Genomic DNA, 24,418 nt, shown 5'->3' on the forward strand with positions numbered 1-24,418 from the left:
AATGCAGCACAACAAGAGCATCAACTGATGTTTCAGCCCATGAGGCACACAAAATGAAATATGAATGGAAGAAATTATATGAAAGAAAATTAAAAACATTAAATGAAAATAAAAGAATAAAAAACATTTATAGAAGTTGGAATGGCAGCACAATTGCAAATGAAAAAGGATAGTGCCACATTGCTGTTTACTAAAGAAACAGTTGTTCCTATATTTGTTCACTTCAAACTTATTTCGCGATTGTATTGCTTTTCTGTAAGTGTAAGCAAAATGCAACTGGAAACTGGTGAAGGCAGCTTATTCACCAATTAGTCTTACTGCTACAGACAGCATCACACACACAATGTAAGCTAAGCAACAGGTCAGTAAATATTACTTTTACTGAACTACGCCACCTGATAGTACAATACACGGTCTATTTTTTGCCCTGATGATTACCTAACACCATCTGTAATAAACCCCTTCCTTTTTATCATTTCTGTAGAACGACAACGTAGCAAGGAGATTTGCCATTGCACGAGGTCAAGACAACATAAAAGCATACAAGGCTATAAGTAAACTGCCATGTCATTATCACAATGGTAAGTCAATCATGTAGCAAACTGCTGTGCCAAATAACATAGCAAACAGGTGGATGCTTTCCGAAAAGACACTGGATGCTCTGTAGGAGAACACCTGTAACAAAACAGAGATCACTGTCAAAGCCAGCACAAACATAAACAACATACAAACGTCTTCCACTTTGTATTGGGAAATGTATTCACACTGGGGACACTGTGCTACACTTTGCAATAAATTATAATCCCATGTTGTATTACGACCACTCATTCATCAAGCTCATGCAAAAACTACTCTATAAAGTTTTTTTTTTTGTTTTCAGGGTAAGGGCATCACTGTTATGCACAAAACTTTTTATCTGCCTAAGTCTCGATCACAACACCTCCTTCTCCAAACACCAAGTGTCTCAGCGTTCCTGCCAATGTTCATACAGCCCATCGAAAAGTCTAAATGGTTAGTACTGGGAAGGTTCTACTACAATCACTGAATATGACATCAATATGTCCACATGAGTTTAAAGAAAATGATTATAAAAACAATTATCCACTGTCACTGAGCTTCCAGCCAGCACATAAATACTCACTAATGTCACATAATTAACTTTAATTATGACTTCCTCAGCTTACTCACTTGTAAACAACTTTTGATGCATGTTCAGGCCACATAAAACCTTTTTTTTTTTTTTCTTTTGGTTAGAGAACAACAATGTGATCGACAGTACGTCCAAACTTCCACAAGTAATGCTGTCACTAGGTCGAAAACACCAATCTGCATGCTTGTAGCCTAAGAAGATATGAAATGTGCATTTTTGATCAGCACAATGTTCCTGGCAATGCACACCAGCTCACATTCATTCTGACACTGCCACAGCATGTTTCATTGGTTTGCTTCTGACAGAACAATCCAGTGCACATGCAACAGTGCTAGGGTGGCCACAATACCCTAGCTGCACTGTAATGTGCTTACTTCGATGATGAATTGAGGTGCATTTCTGTGGGCAACCAGTGGCCCACCTGATGTGGCCTAATGCATCACACACTTCTTTTTTTTTTTAAAGAAAGTTTAGCTTAGTATCACTACTAGTGGTGACAATTTTTGTGATCCAGCACAATTTGTCAGTAGGGTGTTTTTTTTTTTTATGGGGGGGAGGGGGGAGGTGTGTTGTTTCTGCACAAAAGATCTATCAATAGATGTGAGAACATTCCTTCAACACAGCATGCTCTAGTTTTAGGATGGCAACTTCAGCAAGTGTGCAACAAGTTAGTCCTGCACAAATGCCTTCTCACAGACTGTAGCACAACAGCAAGTATACCACAGACTGCGATATTTTTTATTAGAGACAATAGGACTAGCTCCATGGACCAGCTGAATCATGGATAAAACCACTTTCAATCAGAGTGCAACCCTTAGGGACGTATTCTGAAGCGTTCTAATTCGGCGATAGTTAGCCTTTCGCCTTCAGGTGTGCGCTGATTGGCTGGTTGAGCAAAATTGAATGACGTCGGGCTCAACCAGCCAATCGGCTAATCCAATTTTCTTAAAACAGCCAATCAGCACGTGCCTGAAGGCGAAATTGACGCCTAGGCGAAATATCGCTGAAGTGGAACATTTCAGAATACGTCCCCTGATATGTGACATCAATTTGAAAGACCTGTGTGGTTTCACAGTGAGGCACAAAAATATAAACACTTCCGTGTAACAGGCACTGTTTTTCTCACAGGTGTAAATATGTTGCGAAGTGAAGACACGGATAAAAGATTGTACACTGATGCTCCTTTCACTTCTGGTATGCCATTATGGATTCCTTGCTAGCTAATTTAGACAAGACATCAAAACACTGAATCCTAGCTGGCTTAACACAGCATGAACTGCATGCTGCAAGTGCAAAATGTTCTAGATTATTTTTGTGTGCTGCAGACCAAGTGACCATTAATAAAACACTACTTGTAAGACATAGAAACCCTGGAATTTGAAAATTAATGTTCGCCATAGAAATGCTGCTGCTGGAGCTACATGGTAAGTATTGAATGTGGAGCCATCAGTGCATGTGGACGCTTGTAGTTTGACTGCCAGAGACAGGTACTTGCAACCAACAGCTACAGACTCGCTAAAATGCATTAGAAGACAGTATAGTCTGTGTAGGGTGTAAAAAGCAATTAGAACTATTTCTAGTACCGATTCAAAATTGTACAACAGAGTATGCAATGAGGCATATAATGGTTGCTACAAACACAACATAAGAACCATACATTCATGGCACTTCAACAAAACTACAGTACAAGAAATCTGTTTGCTATAATAATGTGAACAATACTGCCTTCTCAAAAAGTAAAAAGAATAGCAATGCTAAGTACACTGTGCAGTAAAACTGTATTGACAATTAATGAATACCAGTAAAGTGCAAAGTGAAAGCAAATGCAGTTCAAAGAACCAAGTTCACAACTGAGACAAAATGTACAATGCAAGAAGGTGCTACACTCGAAACCAGAGAACATGTAGCCTTTCCTGAGATCCAGAAATGCTTAATGTTTGTGCAGTAGCTTCAATTCTTTGGGCTAATTGCATCACTTTCTCTGAACACCATAAAGTTCAAGAAAAAAAACAGAGAGTCAAACTATGCATTGCTAACATGTTAGCATAATCACGTATTGATATTCGCAATGTTAAAGGACACTGAAAAGAAGCATTCATCAGTTCATATCAACCATTATTCACCCTGCTGTCGCCCCCTTCTTATTATTCCTATATAACCACTATTTCAGGTAACCTTATGTTAACTTTTGCATTTTGCATTTTGCCTCCATCGAAATGCGGCCGGGATTCAATCCCGCGATCTCGTGCTCAGCAGCGCAACGCCTTAGCTGACTGAGCCACCACGGCGGGTAGGTCAAAAGAAGCTCATTATCTCATATGGCCAGCTAAATTCATTACGCATTGGCAACATGCACAAGGTACTCATATACCTTAGGTCACGGTCTTAATAAATCTGTAGAAAGACAATGCAAATCTATAAGGTAACTTAGGAGAAACATGTCGATAGTATTAAAACATATATAACTAACATTCATTGCACTCAGCAGAGAAATGGGTTTTACAAGGCACGTAAGGCTAATATCCTTAAAGTAAGGATTAGTGTTGAAGGCTTGATTCCAAATTTAGGGTGAGAGTACATGCACTAATATCAGGTGTCACCCTTAGCAATAACTGGCACATATATAAGGGTGAGACAGGTCTTGTGGAGAGAATAAGCATATAGCACAAGATATATGATATATTGGACAATTTCCACAATCGTGCCATAGCCCACAGCATATGTATCAATATAAATAAACACAAATAAATAAAATGTAGCACAACAAGAGAAGAGAAAATGGAATGCAGAAAGGGCATTATGAATCTGTCATCTGTACCGTGCTTACTTCAGTGGCAAACAATGAACTTGCCCAATTTAATCTGTTGTCTCGTATCTAGACCACGCATTTATTTGAAGAAAATGCACCAATATCAATCTCACTGCATAACATAGATTACGGAATGCTGTTTCAAAGAGTAAATAGTGCATAATGCCCAGACTCGCTGGCATTATCTCAACAATACATAATCCAAATGCTACAATGTTGGCAACATTGAAAGAGGGAACTGTCACGGCAACCATGGCTTCAACTGTGCAGGCTCCTGGTCAGCAGGCTGCGGTGAGAAATCAAGTGTTCAGGTGGGATGTGCCCTGCTAGCCATTACTACTCTGGCTGCTGCTTTGGCTGTGGTCTTGGCTGTCGGCTTCCCTGAAAATAAGGATGCAGATGTGGAGGTTTAGTGGGCACGCACATGCACCTCATTTGAAGTTTCCAGATTCCACAGACAGGGTTTTGAAGCTGCAAGAACACTGGCGGCACCTGCGTGAAGAGTCCAGTTGGAATCATTCTACATGTGCAAGAACATTAACACCAGCAGGTACTTGAGGTGCCATGCAAAACACAGAAAACATTTTCCTACAGGCTGCTGCGACTTTTCTTTCTCAGTTTGTGAAAACTGAATATAGGTGTCAGTAGAATAAAGCAGCTCCTAGAAAACACACCCACATACAGAGGAATCTCGATGATACGAATCTCACGGGGTCACGAAAAATATTCGTATTAGCCGAAATTCGTATCGTCGAAACACAATTAAAACTAGCTAAATTAGGGGGGGACGCGGGGATCAGATCGCGAAAATCCCGAGAAAAATCTATTTTTGAAAACCACGCGTTTGGGTATCTACAACGCCTAATCTACGCTGCATCAAAATGGTTTGGCTGAAAACGCACTGAAAGTGCCCGAAAAAGTTTTAATTCGTCAGTGCGCAGGGCGAGAAAACAGCTTTAAATCGCGCAACATCACCGCAGTTCACGGAGCCATATCTCGTATTTCCCGCCACCGAGCGCCGCCATCTTGGTATCGTGCGAAAGCTCAAAGTTTCGCCGTTCCGCTTCTCAATTCGTCCGTCGTCGCCAACTTGTAACAAACGCACAAACACCAAAGAAGCGCGGGTCTGCGATAGGTAGTCACACGGGCCCTCTGATAAAAGCGGGCCTCCGATTGGCTGCCGTGCTGAAAGGCATCTCACCATTGGTTGCTGCTGTGACAGGGGCAAGATGGCAACCACAGTTGTCTGCTTCGTAAACCATGCCGGCGTCTTCACTTGACACACAGAATTCGGATTACTGAGAACTCCCAGGTTAGTGATGGATCGTCGCTCGTTGGCGAATAAACTTTGGACGAAGCACGCCTTTGGAATACGGAAGCACTCCTACGGCAAGAAAAATACGGCGATTAGCGGGAGAAGCGGAGGAGCACCCGACTGAACGAGCGCAACCTTGCACCGTGGATTACGTGCCGCGCTATCTTGCATCGTGTGACTCCAGCAGCAAAACCCACAATCGCCCTGTGCCATCGGCAAGACGTGCCAACGGAGGCTCCCGCGCCTCGGCGTACGGCCGCGCGAATCAGCTGAGATCGTATCTCGGTAGACATAGCTCGCTGCGACTAGGCAAAATGGCGCAAAAAAGAACGCGGCCCGAAGCACGGCAGCCACTCCGCCCGATGGATTGCGGAAAAGGAGGAAAAGCACAAAAGCAACAAAAGCGCCACAGCTTCGAACTATTCGCACCCATTCGCGGCCTCCGCGCTGTCCGGCGTCGCGTCCGCGCCTCCGCACCAAAAGAGAAAGGGAGAAAGCGCGTGACTGCGCGCTGTTCTCTTTCGCGGCCGTCGGTGGGACGGCATTTATTCGTATCAACCGACGTGGGTCGAAAATCGATTCGTAACAACCGTTTTCTAGCACGTTGCAAAGTAATGGGGCTCGGCCTGGGACCGCAGAAAAATTCGTATCATCCGGAAATTCGTATTAGCCGTGATCGTATCATCGAGGTTCCACTGTATTCTCTTTGAATATGCGTTTGTCAGATCAATACTGATAACAATTAGTGTATTGTACCTTCCCAGGCGACACAGAAATTCCCACAGACGATCCCAAGAAGATTAACATGTCCCTCGTCCTAACGAAGATCTACCTTGGACTTCTGAACAACGTCCTAGCCAGCAAAATCCGAAGAATGCACCATCACTGACGTGACTGGAATATGGAATCGGCACGTGAAACATCTTCTGCAAATGTGCATCAGGAGATATCATGCCAGATGCCTATGCATCTGCTTCCCAGACGAGCATCTCCTTATTGACCCTTTTCGCGGAGCAGTTTGCTTTAGAGAAACGAGATGGCGCTCACGACGGCGCGCCATACCTCTCGTCAGCGACCGCGCACGAATACGAAACCATTACCATTTCTACCTTGCTTCTGTGCGATCAGCTGTCGGAAATGCAACCGAGTTGTCGCTAACACACTGTGCTCCAATGTCCAATCATGCTAGACTGAATCATGTGGATTGAAGACGTGTGCAGTAGTTGGCTGCAAAAATAGTGACTGTCATGTTAAGCAATAGAATGAATCTGTGTGGCCAAGTTTGCGGACCGCAGCTGCAATTGTCCGAACGTGTTACTGGCACTTCGTGATGTACGGCTTTCCTGGAGGATACAGAAATATGCTCATCCACCAGCCTTGGATCGCTAACCTTCAAAGAAAGGACTTCATCCCCAGAACGTCGGCAAGAGCGAGTACCACTCGTTAAACAATCACAGTGGGAGTAGCGTCGCTTCCTGTCATACAGTGTAGACCGCTTATAACGTATGTCGCCGGAGTCGCGAATATCCGCACTATAAGCGGTACCGCACTATAAACAAAGCAACAATTTTCAAGGCCCGCACATATGCAAAACATGTGCACCGAGCCGCCACGCGTAAGCGACAGTCGAGGAATGCGGCTAGAACGTTTGCATTCAATTGACAGTCGAATCTCGTTAATTCGAACCAAATCACGTGGCGGCGCCTCCGACCGGCATTGCTCCGGTTGCCATAGAGTAAAAGCTTAGGAGAGACCCCTCAATGTCGCGCGCGAACAAAACAAAAAAAAAAGAAGAAAAAAAAAATGCGGCGGAAATTTCACCCTCTCTCAAATGGCAAGGTCGCCGATTCTGCGTTGCGCCGGAACATGCATGTACATGCCGACGTCTCAGCCACGCTACCGTAGCCACGCGTAGAAAATGGCAGTGAACCCTTCTTTCTCCTTATGCTTCTTTTACTTCCTAGTCACGTGTTGACCTTGCACGCTGCGGCTACGGCGCAGAGGGAAGCAGCGGCGCTGTCCCAGGCCAGCCAACGAATCTGCCTCCCCCCCCCCCCTACGCCGGCAACGCCCGCTTCCCAATAACGGCAGAAAACCAAACTTCGGGGAGCTGGCGCCGGGCCGGCTCTAGCGGCGGCGCCTGCACGGCGGCGGGCGCGCACGGTGACAGTCGAAAGTGAGGGAGCTACGAGGGAGGGCGAGGGGAGCCAGCGAAGCGGCAGAGTTGCCGAGGCGAAATCCGCTTCCCTGCCGCCCTCCTCCTTCACATTCCACGGTCTCCCGCATGCGCCGGCGCCGCCCGCTCCCTAATGTTTCGTTTATTGCCGTGGCCGGCGTTGGCAGTTTCGTGGCCCTCGCTCAGTATGCGAGCCGTGATATTTCACGACTCGCACTCGAGATTCTGGTTTCAGCCTCACTGGCTGTTCGTTCGCACCACGTGCCCTTCCCTCCACTTCGTCTCTCTTTCTTCCTCGAGTACTGGGTGGGGCGCCCGTTTGAGGGGAGCGTTCACCGTCTCCGCTGACATCCGTACTCCCAGGCAGCTGCACTGTAACCGGTATTTCGCTTCCCGCAACTGCACTATAAGCAATACGTGTAGCCATGGAGTGTTATGGGAAAATTAACGGGAGTCTGAAAAGACCGCACTGTATCCAGTCCTACACTATAGGCAGTTACGTTATAAGTGGTCTATACCGAACATAGTCACGAGCACATTTCAGGCCAAGCCGAGTTCATGATAAACCGTAGCTTCGATATGCTGGCATAGCTATGAAGTCGAACGAAGGCAAAGTTTAAAGAATTTTCGTACACAGTTACGATACCTCAACTAACATTACAAGAAACTCTATGGTTGAAGGAGCAGGAAACCTGTCATTGCACGTTAGAGATCACCTAATGCCATAAAAAATTCGATGAATCGGTTGACCTACGAAAAACTGCAAGCCCCCGGCTTTTAGGTCTTCTTTCCTGCATGACAGGACATGTGGGCCGTGAGATTCCCCTTCTGTGAAAAGGTCGCATTGCAGTACAGGCACGAAAAGGGACGCTCTCCTGTGTGGACCTGCAGATGCCGTTTCAGGGGGGCACTCTGGTTGAATTTGCGTGGGCAAAGGTGGCACGGATAGGGACACTCTCCCGTGTGGCTGCGCAGATGATGCGTAAGGCTGGTACTTCTCTTGAATGTGTCCTGGCACACGTGGCATTGATAGGGGCGCTCTCCTGAGTGTGTGCGCAGATGCCGTATACGGTCGGAATTCTGAGCGAATGCGCGCGGGCAAAGGTGACACTTGAAGGGGCGCTCGCCCGAGTGTGTGCGCACATGAGCCGTCAAATGCGACTTTTGCTTGGTCTTGTAAGGGCACAACCAGCAGGAATGCAGCCGGCCGTGCACGGACACGAACGACTCGCACTGCTCCAAGGACCCCAACGGCGAGGAACCTGCAAAGTCACAGAGAGCACATGAAAGCCATGCAAATGAGAAATTACACAACTGAACTATTGCTAGACCTGGTAATCAAAAAGAGTTGCCACACTTGTAGGCCAAGTACATGATAACCTAAGATTACCCAACCCACACATTACTGTCTTGGGAGCACTTATTTCACGTCACAATGAAACCATCAACTGATATTTCAACACACATATAAGAAATGAAATGTGAATGAAAGAAATTTAACAGAAAATGAAAAACATATGGTAGAAGAAACAAAAATGTATAAAGGTTAGAATGGCACCTCATTTACTAGTGGAGAACACAGCCACATTTCAGTGGATTGATCAAAAGATTGTTTCCCTCTACCGGGGCACTGTGAACAAGTACCACAATATTTTTATTACTTCAGCAAAAGCAAAATGAAACTACAAAGTACTGAGGGTAACTTGTCCACCACTTTCTTTCTGTCACTGAAACTAACTCAAACAAACACAAATCAAACAGGTTTCTTCAGGCTGAATCCCATGCTATATATTACCTTGCCTAAACTACATTCTCTGCACATTGTAAGATATACAGGAGAGCCAACTGAGCTAATAACAGTGTCTCCCTTTTGATAAGGCGAAAGGGCTGTTTTGCCACTTGTACAGATTGCGTCACTTGGTGTCACTCCGCAGCAGCTGCTAGATCTGGTACGTTTCTTTCACCCCTGTCACCAACCACAGTTCTCGCGTTCGCCCCTTCCGTTTGTTTCACCTCCAACTATAGATGCTCGTGCTGTACATCGCCTTCAGCAATTAAATCAGTGTACATCAACCTTTGTCGTCTGCTTCAGCTTGCTCTGCAGACGCTTACGCATGGATATTCGCTGTGATGATCATTCTGGATAAATGTTCTCGCTTGAAATCCACACAAGGAATTCACATGACGCTCTCACTATATCCAACCTGCAGCCTGTTAACACTATTAGTAGCAAATGAACCATCAGGGATATCTAGGCCTTTGCTAGATTTTCCACATGCAAGTATCATGACAATTATTATTTCAAAAAAATTTATTAAAAAATGTGCGTAGGGTAATGTCGTAGCGAAGATCACTTAAACGACATACGAAATGGGACTACAAATGCACTATAACCAGAAACTAAACCTTCATCAACCGTCCTTATTGCAGCTATGTTCTTGGGAACATACGAGCAGTTCTTAGGAGCAGTGGCGTACCAACCATTTCTCGAGTGGGGGGGCAAACCGCAAGAAATCTGACCTTTCTACCTCTCTCTCTCTCTCTCTCTCTCTATATATATATATATATATATATATATATATATATATTGCGAATTACTATTACAGTAAGCGAAATAGCCTAGAAATGCGTCTATCAGTTGTTTTTATATTTAACAGCCATCGACCTATTTATCAATCACACATGGTGAACCATGGCGGCCCAAAAAGTTATTAGAACTTGCATTTATTTCTTGTAACTATATAAAATTTCAAGATGATGCAGCGACAAAAGGCAGTGAGTGTCTCACAGAGGTCTCGGATTCCGCCACGTCTATATAGCCGCAGTACAGCGCACATAAAAAATGCACATCTGTTACAGCCAATTTTACTAATTAAACAAAAGAATTGTACTTGGTTTTGAAATCTACATCATAAGTGTATCTCTAATTTGGTAATAGTATTGTCGAGGGTCTACGCAACGAAGTACAATCAACATATATTACTTGCAATATCCACTAGGAAAAAAAAGACAGAAGATGTGTGCGGACCTTCGAGAATTATAACCCGGTTTCCAGCGAAGCTGTTTCTTTCGAACAGTTGCGATAAAGCTTTCAATTTCTTGTAATTACATCGCACACATTAAATAGTTGCCCGTATATGACTGTTCCGTTTGAAACTTTCGTCCCCGTGTAATGCTTTGGAGCACTTTTTGTTGGGAATTTTTAAAAAGCCAGTAATTCATCAACACACATGTTACTTCGCCATAACATTTACCATGGTGCCCTCCCTCCTTCCATTTCCAACCGCATTTAACTTCGCACCTGTGAGAGTTTCCATAGCATACCACCAATCTTCACTAAATTTGGTCTTGATGGCTTTTATAGTTCTGCCAGGGCAGCTGGCTCAATTCTTCCCCGCTCGTAAGACACGCTCATAACACTCTACAGTGCTTATACGCAATTTATTGCAAAAGGCCCAATTACCCATCTACTCTGAACTTCACTTACACATCACCTATAACTTGTCCTTACAGTCACCAAACATAATGAAGCTGCCGCCTTGAGTTCGGTGAGGACACCAGGCGAACCTAGTATATCACGCACGCCAGACAGTCTAAAAAGAAATAAAATATGAGGGTACAATAATTATTGGTAAGGCTTCTAAATAAGCCAGAGACGTTAAAATACGCAACGCATTGCACTTAAAACCTGTCTGTTCCTTCAATGTATAAAATATCTGAAACGCAGAGCTCTTTTAGGGCATTGGGAAACAGCAGCATGATTTTTACTTTATCGTCGCATCAAGGACCAAACCGACCATGCAATACTTCAACAAGCCTTACATTTAATAGAAACCTGGTGTTCCAATTCTCTTATGAAACTTAACATCTCCAAATGTAAAGTTATGCGGATCTCCCGTAAACACTCTAACAAGGAATTCCAGTATTCTTTAAACTCGACAACCCTATCCACCGTTGAATCATATCGTTATCTCGGTACCACCATTAACAGCAAGTTGACTTGGTCCGACCACATCACAAAATTGCCTACCGACACTACTAAATCACTTGGTTACGTCAGACGTACCCTTGCCCTGTGCCCCCCATCGACACAAAAACTAGCCTATGAAACTTTCATTCGAAGTAAACTTGAATACGCCTCAGCTATTTGGAGCCCGCACCAAGCTTACTTAATCACCATTTTAGAATCAATACAAAATTGTGCCACTAGATTCATCACTTCCAGGTACAGCCGTCAAGAAAGCGTCAGTACGATTAAATCATCCTTAGGACTCGAACCATTGTTGTTGCGTCGGAAAATGGCAAAGCTGTGCCGTTTCCATCGACTATAACTTCCCACACCTACCATGGAAGGCTTCTTATTCCACCAACCCGTACATCTCGTCGCCTTTTTAACTCTTGCAGCATCCAGCGCTTGCATGGTTCAACATCTTCCTTTAATCAATCGTTTTTGCATAGCGCTATCGCAGAGTGGAACAAATTACCAGATAGAGTTGTCAGCGAGCGTAACCACTTTATCTTTAAACAGCTGCTTACTGATTACCTCAAACTCTAACTTTATAATGACCGTACTGTGTTTTCCTTCTTTCGGGATTGTCCTTGCACATTGGGACTTTTTTACTGATTTGATTTTGCATTGTATTCGTTGTGCCGCGAAGTTTTTCCTTTTTTTGTGTTCCTTTTCTTTTTAGTTGTGTTCTAAAACGAAATCCACAGGCTGTAGGAAATTGTAACCATGCATGTCTATATTCCTATTCTTACCCTCTGTAACCCCCCCCCCTCCCCCTTATGTAATACCCCGACAGGGGTCCTTAAATGATGATGATACTTTCGAACACTTGGTAAAAAATTTTTAAAATCAGTATTTGATCAACACGCATTTACCATCGCACATAAACTTGGCATTTTGTTTCAATTATATTCGCAAAATTTCATCTCAGTTGTAGTTGTCATTATGCCAGCACAGCCGTCTTAGTTTTACACCACTCTTAAAACAGACTAATAACGCAATGGACCACTTACATACGAATTCTACTAGAAAATGCACATTTAACCCACACATTTGGAACATTTCCTACATATTACCCATACCATGCCCCTAATGATCCGCAGATGTAAACAAGATACCTTTTTTAGCTCACAGAGGACAGTGGAGAAACAAACTAAGAATCTCGTATGATGCACGAAAACACATGGAAAAACGAGGGTTCAGTAATTATCTGCATCACTTGCTTTAAAGCAGGAAAGTGAAAGTTTCGCAACGCATTGCGCTTAAAATTTTATCTGTTCTGACGGAATTTCGACCGTTTCTCGTGCTGTTGCTTTAGGAGTCTGGGAAACATTTCAATTAGCAACGGCATGACACCCTGAAACGCTTCAATTAGTAACTTTCTACAAAGCTGTAGAGAACCTACACAGAATAAACATTTATTGCTCGTCACTCAGAACATTTCTCCGTACTCCGAATAAATAACTCCTCATTGTACTCCGCATAGTTTACCTAGAATACCGGGGGAAAAGAACTGAATGCCGTGTCTAACGCCTAAAAATTGGAAGAGACTATTCATTAACTGTCTTCGGGAGCACATAAGCAACCTACACAGTGCAAAATTTCGATACACGCCACCAAAAAGTGACCCTACTTTTTTCACAATATGAAACATCTGCTGTTTTGCCGCTGTCGGGAAACAAGTAATAGTGCAGCTCTTATTTGGAAACAGACTGAAAATGAAATCGACAACGTGAGAAGTGACACAAGCCTTTAGAAAAAATTAGTGTTCTATTGGTATTGAAATCACCTTCGACCAAGGTCATTTTCACGAACATGTCTACAATAAGTCGTGATCACACAGTGAAATTCTACAGTTATACCTGTAAGAGGTTTGATTATATTTTTGATGGTGAGAAGATACTGAGACTGCAACGATGGGTAGGCTATTTCTGGACAGAGATTAAATAGTTCCAGCATTTGATAACCCAACGATTTCGTGTAAGGCACATCAGTCGTTGGGCGCGGCTGATTATAATTGTTTATACGGACCTACCCCACGCCAACAGAGTAAATATGGCAAGCTTATTGTGTTTTCAAATACAGACTTATCGGCCCCAAAAGCTAGGCATGATGCAAGTAGCGCAAGCTGACATTTATTAGGGCGGGAACTGCCCAGCGCCAGGCCATCTCCGCAACGCGAGCGTGTATGGCGAATCCCGCGCATCATCCGCTACAGCGTGTCCCGAGGAGGCACAAAAGACAGTCCTCGCTTCACAAGCAGGAGATACGCAGTAAAAAAAGCATTACATGCGTGGCCACTCTATTTAGAAAGAAAATTTAGCGTCTGCTGTGGTTTTCTTGGACTCTCCAGCGTGCAGCCAAAAGTGCCCGCTTTCAAAAGTGGGGGGGGCAAATGGCATACTTTGCCCCCCCCCCCACTTTTGAGAGCGGGGGGGCAAGTGCCCCCCTTGCCCCCCCGGTAGATACGCCTATGCTTAGGAGCGTTGTTGCTTGACTCGCTAAACAAGCCTTTGATCGTAGGTGACACAAAGAGGGAATTTTTAATTTCCTTTTACCATACCCGCACCGTCATTTGAAAAGAGAAGTGTTCATGATTTCTCTAATCCAACATCGAACGAGCTTAACTACATGCACGAGTAATCACCTTAGAGTTGGACAAAACATAGGAAAAGCAATGTGCAGGGGTGGTACTGGCCAAAGTCATTTTGGAGCAACTTTCGGAGCAAGCCAAATTGCATTTTGGAGCAGTTTGGAGCAGACAAAACTGCATTTTAGAGCAGCTTGGAGCAGAATAAATTGCATTTTGGAACAGTTCAGAGCAGGCCAATCTCAATTTTGGTGGAATAATGGCATATGGAATATGGCACCGCACTTCGAAACCTGCCGCGGTGGCTCATTTAGCTAAGGCGTTGCGCTGCCAAGCACGAGGCCGCAGGATCAAATCCCGGCCGCATTTCGATGGAGGCGAAATGCAAAAACGCCTGTGCTTGCGTTGTAGTGTGCTTTAAAGAAGCCCAGGTGGTCAAAACTAAGAGCCCTCTACTACGGCGTGCCTCAATCAGAACTGGTTTTGAATGTAAAACCACCCCAGAAAGAAGAACGATGAAACAGATTAAACCAACAGGAAGCCCTTAGTAGAAGCGCACCTTGTAGCTATAGAATACTAGAATATAAAGAGTGGGTCGATCGAGCGGGTTCACGGAGCACGCTTTCCTGCAAAGCCGAAAACATTGGTTGCACTCCGATCCTAACTATATATCCCCACGCCGACGCTAACACTGATAGCGAACAATGTTCTCAAATTCTGCTGTCCAAACGACGAGGTGACAAAATTTATGGGCCAAAGTATGTCCCCGCAGAGCCTGAGAGCTGCAATCAACCTTGGGCTGGTATAACGTAAAACTATTGGAATCTGTTTTTATCGCGATAGCAATACTATGAACACTCCAGGGGGATTTCTGCCGTCGTCGCCGTGATGTTCCATGTAAAGTCCAGGGACGAAAAAATCGCCGCCGCGCGCCTTATGTTGTAGCTGCGAGTGAATGTGTACTTGGGTCGGTCGACGATAGCGACGATCTCGCGTGCACAAGAGACGTAAGTAGCAGGCACGCCATCTTCCGTCGCACGCAAGGCACCAGGGGGAGGGGATGGAGGGGGGCATTACTCTGTCAGATGCTGCGTAAAGCGCGGCCGCACGGGCCCTACCTTGAAAGCGATCTACGATGGGGACAGAGTGCACATAGCTTCGTGTGCATTGCCTTCAGTTCGCGTTGGAGAGGGAGCACGAAAATTCGCTTGCTGCTGCTGCCGCGCTTCCTTACTCCAGCGTCTTGACAGCGAGTTTCTCCGGTCATCGAGTGCGATGTTTGCTTGAGCGCACGTGACACCATGCTTGTTAATTTAGTTAGTAAGCGATTGTTTACAAGTTTATGCGGCCGATAAAACTACTATCCTTACTTCATATAGCTGTCTACTAATTTGCAATCGCAATCGATGCTTCGTCTTCTGGCGAAACTGCAACATTTTATTCCAAATTCGCCATTATAGCCCTTCGTGATAGGGTCAAAATGATTCAGGCCTCACCGATATGGGCGTAAAAACAGATTGGAATAGTTTTGTGTTATACTGGCCCTGGGGACAGACGCTGAACCGCCCGCTGAACCTGCTTCAGCGCACGCCTCCCTATTATCTAGTTCGCTCTCAGAACCCTCACCCTACTTTATATTTTACGCCACAGCTAGAGAGCGCCGCACCACTCGGCCCTTTCTATCGTAATCTATAGTAAACTGTAAACACAGCCGCCCTGGCCGTTCCGACAGCAGGGACGACTGCCGGGAGCAGCTGCGTGAGCGCCGGCAACTTGCCAAAAGCGCCGAAAATTCCAGTGTTATAAGCACCAGAATTACGAGAAACTGCGGGGGAGGCGCCGTCGCACGGTGTGCGGAATGTGAACGGCTGCACTCTTTTTCGTAAAACAGATACGCTCGCTGTTCTTGGCCACTAGTGGAGCACACAACCGAAGCCGTTGAGCTTGGTGCACTTTCGGTCAATTTTCTCTGTTTGGAGCAGTTTGATGCAGGAATTTGCATTTGTATGAAAATGGGGCAATTGGCGCAGGAGTCCCACCCCTGAATGAGCGCAAGCTGGAGGCTCAAATCGTTACAGAAAACAAATCAGCACACTTCCGACAAATGCATAGCATGACGACAGTATTAAATGAAAGCAACTGATTTAAGCTTGCAACACTTGTAAAACAATCGAGCAATGCAAACTAGATTTTTGAAATCAGACCAACCTGGAGCTTCATTCATTTCTTGTTTGCTATGTAGCCCTCTACGGATGCGTATGAGCTGCTTCTCAAGATGGCTATTTATGATCCGATTTCTACGGCACGTGGTGGCTGTATTCGTGCTAGCAGCCTGGAGAAGAAAATGACCCAAAGGCCCGTTGTGAAGAGGGTGAACAGCGGAGGCACAGCACGGCAGGAGCTTGCTACACGTGCCGAGTGCAAATGTGTCCTCTGCATCAATAATAGCACAGGAAACGCATTAGCGAGTGTAAATAATACATTCCTAGAGAGCATACACCGTAAAACATACTCCAGACATTAATCAAAATGAGACATGCTCGCAGCAGGAGAGAGATAAGAAAAAAAAATGCACGGCCCTCAATGGTTATAATCTGGTCTACAAATGCACACACTTTGCAAGTATAATGTCAAGAGAAATATAGCACCTAGCCTAGCAACGAGCCTTGTTAAAATATAGCATCCAGAAATGTTTTTATTAATGCTAGCCCAGTGTTCAAACCCACAGCTATTACATTTAATGCTACAGCTGACATAAAACCGCAGCAAAATATCCACAGGCTCAAAATGTAGGCTGATCTTCTAACAAACAGAAGCTATGACAACCTGTGTTCTATACCAGCATTTACGGCAAAATAAAACAGGCAGCGAGATTCCATTCTACAAGTTAATAGAAAGCCGAGTCCTATTTCCAGAAACAATTGTCGTTTTGAGCCTACTTGAGCAAGATCAAGGTATCTGCCTAGGCCTGCAAACTTATCACCTCCCCGTTATGTTACACTAACATCATAAATGAAGCAGCACTAAGATAAAACACTGTTGCTGTTCTCCACTAAATGTTTCGTTTTTGTGCTGCTAACTTCTGATACAAGTGCCTGTATTCGTTCTACACAACTCCACTTCCTATCTGTTAATGTAACAGGTGTTATTTTCAATTATATCACTCTGTGGTCCCCTGAGAGAGAGACAGAAACAAAGCTGCACGGCGCAGAAGGGATGAGCTTTTTTAAATATATCTTGATCCTTCAAGTTATGGCTCCAAAGGTTAGTGCAAGACGAATGCATGAATTACACACTTTCCTACTTTTCAAGAATAAGCCCCCCCCATACTTACCCATATTACCCAACTTCAAGGCAAGAAAACAGTCTGCGGCTAAAGGTACATTCAATGTCTCCTTTAGACTTTTTACAGGTACGTTAGACAGATCCGGTAGTTTGTATGAAAGTACGTCCAACGTATTTTGCTGGTTATTGCATGTTTCCCAATAAGATACGTTGGGCGTAAGCACACTGAACACCTAAATACAAGCTTCCCTCGGCGCAGCACTCATCCTGCGTTACCACAACCCTTGCAGATTCGGCATTCTAATCACTGCTGCAACAATCGCCACATCTCTTTTCATAGCATTAAGTGCTTTCACAGTAACAAAAATGCATTCCATTTGGTGCCCCTCGACACAATACTATGACAATGTGTGATTCTCGCAAATAGACCGATGATGCAGATACGCCCGGTACAGTTTCATTAAAGTAAGTGGTGCAAATGCATCTGTGCTGCAGAATTTCACAATTACAAAGATGTTGAAGTCAAAACTGCGATCCACAAAGCGAGAAAATGTTAACCAAAGCAGAGAAGCGCAATTCTTCTCTGAACAGTTCGCTCCGCTAACCACTCTTCATGTCGCCTTCAGATTTCACTCGTGAACAAGCACAAGTGACCCTTGTCGTACTGTTTGCTTTGTCGTTCAAAACAGTTCTTTCTTGATGTTTCTTCGGGAGACTGCTTTAATTATACCCCTATGAAGAATACTACAAAAAAAGTTCTAAATTGTTAGAGCAAGTTACAGCATCTTTTGAGACGTTGCAGTTGTAGTCATTATCATGTTGTAGTGACTGTGACGAACACAGTAGAAAAAAAGCTGTATTCCAAATTAACTCTTTATAGGGCAAACCTGCGCCCAGAAAAACAGGCTACACTCAAAGCACAACAATAGCGCCGATCGTCGAAATCTCATCTGTGGGTCAAGCGCGTTGGCTTTGATGATTCACTGAAGGTTCCAGCATAAGCTGGTGCCGAGCAGCTGGTGCCCATGCGCCTTCCAGAAAGCACCACACAATTCACATTGCGCATAGAATCAGATTACACAAGGTTCGGTGCGGTGCCAACAGACAATGGATAGAACTACCGATAACATTCGGGAAACTTCAGATACATGCAGGCATGTCCTGCGCCGAGCAATTACGTTTAACATTTGTTAGCTGGTGAAAAGCGGTCACGAGAGCAACATAATCAAGTACACATGTCAATATGTTTAAAAACAGTTTTGACAATGTCCGTATTTACACACTTCTACTTTAATGCAAGGCGTGAGACCGGTCTAGTTAATAATCCTTGATGATGTGCACAGCGCGACAGCAGACAAAAGATGGAAAGGCATGACGGGGGCAAAGCGCTGACTTCCAATGACGAGTTGAAACTGCCGAGTTGGAAGTCTGCTGTCCCCCCCCCCCCCCCCCCCATCGTGCCCTTCCGTCTTTTCTCCGCTGTAGCATTCTGCACATCTTCTACTTTGATGTTGCTTTGTCTACTTAAAAGTAGTTAATGCTGCGTAGATGAGGTTCTGCACAAACCTCATGGATATTATACGTGCAGCCGCTCACTTAGATGGTAATCAGTGCCAACGCGGCTAGTTACTGGTAGGTTACAGACACAACGGTTAGAGTAGAACCTAAGTGAAGGGCACAAGAATTGGTTTCTAGAAACGCCAAAAGGAAAAAATATGCGGGCGAAACTGGAACGGTTTTCAGTCAGTTAACATTACAAGTAAGTACAGAAACGATCGCAAGTCGGCTGTTTTTTCAGCGTTGCGGTAAAATCGACTGGTTCCCGGGTACCTGGGTTGGATACCAAGTGCACTAAATACTTTTTTTTCTTTCGTTTGTTTTTGTCTGCAGCAGTTTGCCTGGCATCTAACAAGGCGAGATGACAGTAAGTAGTGCGGCCTCGCTGCTGGACAGCCACATGCATGAGACTGTCTGGTCGGGCATTTAGGTGCATCTATTGCACCGTTTTTACGTGCGTTACGCAGCACATGTAAAAATATCAGAATAAGCATAGTGTAGCAATGAGACATACTCATAACTCATGATCCAACGGTGTAATAAGCGGCTGTGAGGATATGCTGCCCAGTGGCGCACCGACGGGGGGGGGGGGGGGGGGGGGGGATTCGGGGGTTGTAACACCCCCCTGAGGCCGACTTAACTCCCCCCTTTTGTTTAACCCCTTTTCTTTCCTTACGTATTGGAGTACTCCAACTAAGATGTAAGACGCGCAATCGTCTGCACACTCGCAAAAAGCGCAATTTTTGACAATTTCCAGTGAAAAAATCGAAATTAGAGCTGTTTAGATGGCATTGGCAAACTGTCAACCCTCAACCCCCCCCCCCCCCCTGGCAGAGATCCTGGGTGCGCTACTGATGCTGCCTGTGTTCGTTTGCCATTTTCAGTGGTGAAGATGTTTTTGCCACGTCAGAACTGCCATAAAAAATAAATTTAAAAATGCAGATAAAACAACCACGACTCAAGGAATTGAACCTGGGTCCACAACGTAGTAAAATGTGCAAGCACTAGCCAACACCACGACCTCCTCTATAAAGAGGAGGTCGTGGCCAACACATACTGAATGCCTAGAAAGGACCTATAAACCACGCTGTGTACACCATGCACCACAGAAAAACTACGAGTAGTTTTTAACTTAAAAAACCGGGAACGTGCATGCTGGATTGCGTTCACAGTTATCAAATCAATTACAGCTTAAAATCTGTCGGGGCTTCTGCCGCATTTTCTTTTCTTTCTTTTTTTCTTATGCCGATTTCGGCGTTTTTATTGCGGATTCTTGAGCACTTTACGTTACGCACAATCTGCACTAACCTTTTGACCTGTAACGTTTCAACGCCTACAGCCACTTCTGACTCTTTTGTTAGACAAGCGAGCCTTCCGCAGCGCCAGAACTACTTGCCGTGCAAGTGTGCTACGCCTTTTAATACTTTCCGGCTTGTTCGCGCAGGATTCCACCTAGCACGTTCGATGACGGGAAGGTGTGCGTGTATGATGAGCGGCTCTGCGCATATTCCAAACACTCCATTCTGGAGGCATCACGAAGCTTCGCGGAATTTGTGTATCCGCCGTATCTTGAGGACGACAAACTGTATCGTTCGCGAGTACGTCCGACGTAGCTTTGACACTACGGAGAAAATAATGTGCGATAAAATCTATCGCGCGCCTCATTTTCGATAACACTGACGTAGCATGCCTCTATTTCTTGGAATCATGAAAATAAATATGAAACGTGCTTACGTTACCTTCACAGGATGCAAATTTATTCACACAATGTCCTCGTCGAGACTAAGTCACTTAACCTTCGATACCGTCGATTGCGTTTGTAATTCCACGTTTTTTGGAATGATACCGCGAACTTAGCGACAGGAGTTGCGGCCCACACCTCAGCTAGCTACTTCGCAAGTTCGTCCTGTGACTCACGCAAGACTGCGGAACGTCAAAACATGTTGTCACCAGCTGAATATCTCAAATCACTGTTTCGAGCGCGTTCTCGAATGAAACTGGCGCGTCGCGCACGTCGTAGTTCAGAAGTCTACAAGCCAACCATAGAATCAACTGAGCCAACCACAGAACACCCATGCAAAATTAGAGAAGGGAAACTGTACCTTCCATAGCGCAACGGAAATAAGCGTAGCGGTGGCGTTGTAAACTAAAGTGTACGACCGAGAGATGGCGCATGGTGTATAGGAGCGCGAGTGAGTGCTGACGAGTGTGAGTGCACTTGAGAATGATTGTGTACATAGCTTACAAAAATATTGGTGAATGAGCAAGTCGTCTGTGTACCGTGAGTGCGTGGTGACATTTGTGTTGTGCTGGTGGGTAACGACACGTCGAAGATAGGCCTAGTTGCCGTAGTGCCGCTCCAGCCCTCACACCGCCACGGGCGCACGTTCGGCTTACCGGCGAGAGTGGCGCGGGCTGCGCGTCGTCTGCAAGCGACATGGCCCCCCGAGCGACGAAGCGAACGCTTACACAGGACGGCAACGACGAAGACCGCCCCGACATCAAGTGCGACACTTGCGGCAGATGGGTATTCTTAGATGAAACTCCGTTTGCGGACGTTGCTGCAGCGGCGGAAGGAGGGCCCTTTACTTGCAGGCTGTGCGACAAGCTAGCCGACCTCAATACCCGTCTGAGTATGCTTGCAAACAACCGCGACGCAGCGCTTACATGACAAAGTGGAAGCCCTTGAGGTCAGGCTTGAAGAGCTTGCGATGAAAATCCACAGCTACATTGTCATCAGCTATACGTTGACGACAAGGTCCAGAGCCCATGGATACCAGCCTGGTGACAGCTAAGCGAGGGTCATCTCAAGTGAGTGCAAGACCCACTGATGCACAGCTAAAGGTTAACACACAAACGCATCCTCTACATGTGCTGACAGGCAGGATCGGCCTGAAATGCTGAACGCCCTGCAACCTCCAGAAATGTGTACGTTGGTCAGTGCGATGGGCGACACAGAGCATGGAGACAAGACACCACCTACACAGCGTACCGAGGTCGAACACAACCAGAGGTCGCGGCCGGCAACGGGCGAGGAATCGGCTGAGAGGCGAAACTCCCTGCCGAGATTATCATCGGAACCAAAGCACCTCCAAACGGAGAGCAACCACCCAGTGGTACCCAGTTCAGTACGGGTTCCAAGCCGCATAGCCCGGCAGCACGGGAGAAAGTACAGGAAGCAGCAGCCACGTGGCCCCAGGCTAACCACCTCTCAACAGATATCAAGGGCAGCAGTACATGGATCAGGCCTGACCCCGAAGTTGAAAGAGAACTGATCCTGTGGGTGATGGCAATGTTGGCAGGATCGCTGATGCGGTGAGAAAGTTAACTCTACTCTACCAAAGCAGTAGGCTTTTTGTATAGTAAAAAGGCTGATACAGAAAGGCGATGAGATTGTGACCTCATATGAGAAGGAAGGTAGATCTGTACAACGCCAATATATTGTACATGCTGGGCTGACAGATGCATCCGGCGGCCGTGATCCGACGCTGTCACCCGAGCTCTGAGCGTCACGTGGGCGGAACGTACGGCGAGGTTGGCCGTATGCTCGATCCCAGAGGTCACTACAAAGGGTGATGAGGTCCGTGCGGCCATTATCACTGCTATGCGCAGCTAAAGAGATGGTGCTGGAAGAACAACACAGGTTCATTAATTTGACCAAAGGATGGAGCCCGGAGAAGCTGGATAGTGATGGGTTGCAGTATAGCCCTGAAGGTATCCGTTTCGCTATGGAGAAGATGAGCCAATATACAGGGTTTTTTAGGCGACCGACGCAAGAAAAGGCAGAGGGGAGTTCTCAGACGCCGGCGAATCCAGCCCGACCTCAAACATGGTGCCCACAAGAACAGCAGCATCACGGCAGGGTTGGTGCGGCGCATACCGACAGAGACAGCAGGGAACAGATGCCTGCGCAGGCCCCACAGCGGCTCTTCAGGCGTCCATGCCTATTCATACCGTCCCACACTGGGGAACGACATCGATTTTCCTTTGGGTCCGCAGCTAGCACTCCCAACATGTACGGGCCAGCAGGGGAAGGGATACGTCAACCCATGCTACTGGCGTACCGAATCCCACAGTAGTTCAGAAGCACCGCCACAGAAACCGCTGCAAACGCAAGGCCTCCACCATCAACGTGGGCTTTCTTAATCACCACGGGCAAGGAAGGCAGCAAAGTGGGGGGAACTGTATGCAGCACTGAAAAGTGAAAGCATTACTCTGTACGCTGTAGCGGAGACCCATCTTCGCAACTTGGAGGAACCCTCCTATTGATTTGGAATGGCACTGGGCGGGTTGCAAACCGTACTGATGAATGCCGCAAGGGAGGTGGTGTAGGTTTGCTGTGCCGGAACACCACCACATGGGTGCCAATGGCGGGCTCTTGCGACGAACACATGGTCTCCGGAAGCATCCTTGACATCCCAGTCCTTGTTGGAGTAGTGTACCTCACGGTTGCGAGTGGGCAACATGACGGCAACGACAGGGTCATACACTGTATCATCCAGGATGTGAAGAGGTGGGCTACAGAGCGCGAAGTGCTGTTGATGGGGGACCTTCAATGGACATATTCATCCCTCAGATGGGTACCAGGACCATAATGGGAAAATATTGCTCCGGTGTGCGAGGAGCTCTCCTGGAGATCGTCAACCTCCAGTGCTGACTGCAAGGGTGAGTTCACCTGGTGCGCCCGTGGCAGCCGCTCCACCATAGACTACGCGCTGGTGTCGGCAAAACTGGCCGCACGTATCACCCAGGTGCATATCGATGAAGCAGGACAATTCAGCCTAGGGAGCGACACAATCACCTTCGACTGTCGTTCTCGGCATCTGCCCACCAGGCAAGCTGTGTGCGACCTCAGCGGAGGCCTGGCCTTTACTTGCCAAATCGATCTGTAGAACAGGTTGCCGAGGACTTTGAGCAGTGCTCCAAAAGGCGAGAGGCCCAGTCGTATGACCGAATTTGTCCACGCCCTCCGCTCGGTGATGCACGAGCACATGGTGCGGGATAGGCGGGACGCACACAAACCATGCAACCCATGGTGGGACTAAGAGGTTGAAATGGCATGGAGCGCACGTCGACACAGCCAACCGGGAGCATCGTAGGACCGTGAAGGGCCTTGACGCCGAGGCTGTGCGGCTGCCTGGGCACTATATCTGGAAGTAAAGCACAAGCTGCAGATACTTGTGCAGAACAAGATTGCAGACCACAACCTTCGCCTTGTCCAATCTATACGAATGGAAGGGAAGTCTGCGGCAGGGAAGTTCTGGACCTATGTACGGTCCCTGGCCAGAGCTCCCCCCCCCGCCACCTCCACTTATAGACGCAACGACGAGACAGCAGTCACCGAGCTCCAAGAATACCTCACACGCCACTTTTCCAGGGTGTCGGTCCCCCGAACTGGATGATGATTGCCGCCAGTGCGATGAGACAACGGCCCCCCTGCCCCATCCTCAACTGAGTGCACTATGTGTCAGGATGGACCTTGCTGGGCACTCTCGAGACTCACGGTGGACCGGCTCTGACACGGATA

General features: G+C 46.3%; 1 protein-coding gene across 1 annotated transcript in view; it reads right to left on the bottom strand.

Moving 5' to 3' along the window:
- Positions 1-2,224: 2,224 nt before the first annotated feature.
- The window catches only part of LOC119431909 (zinc finger protein 596-like), a 53,060-nt gene continuing 30,866 nt past the window's right edge, over positions 2,225-24,418 (bottom strand). Inside the window, exons 3-4 of the mRNA XM_049657208.1 lie at positions 8,205-8,712; positions 2,225-4,340 (exon numbers count right to left, since the gene is read on the bottom strand). Of these exons, the coding sequence (XP_049513165.1) occupies positions 8,228-8,712 (485 nt within the window). The 3' untranslated portion in view covers positions 2,225-4,340; positions 8,205-8,227. The remainder of the gene's footprint in view (positions 4,341-8,204; positions 8,713-24,418) is intronic.

Source organism: Dermacentor silvarum, chromosome 10 (genome assembly GCF_013339745.2).
Source record: "Dermacentor silvarum isolate Dsil-2018 chromosome 10, BIME_Dsil_1.4, whole genome shotgun sequence".
Taxonomy (NCBI): domain Eukaryota; kingdom Metazoa; phylum Arthropoda; class Arachnida; order Ixodida; family Ixodidae; genus Dermacentor; species Dermacentor silvarum.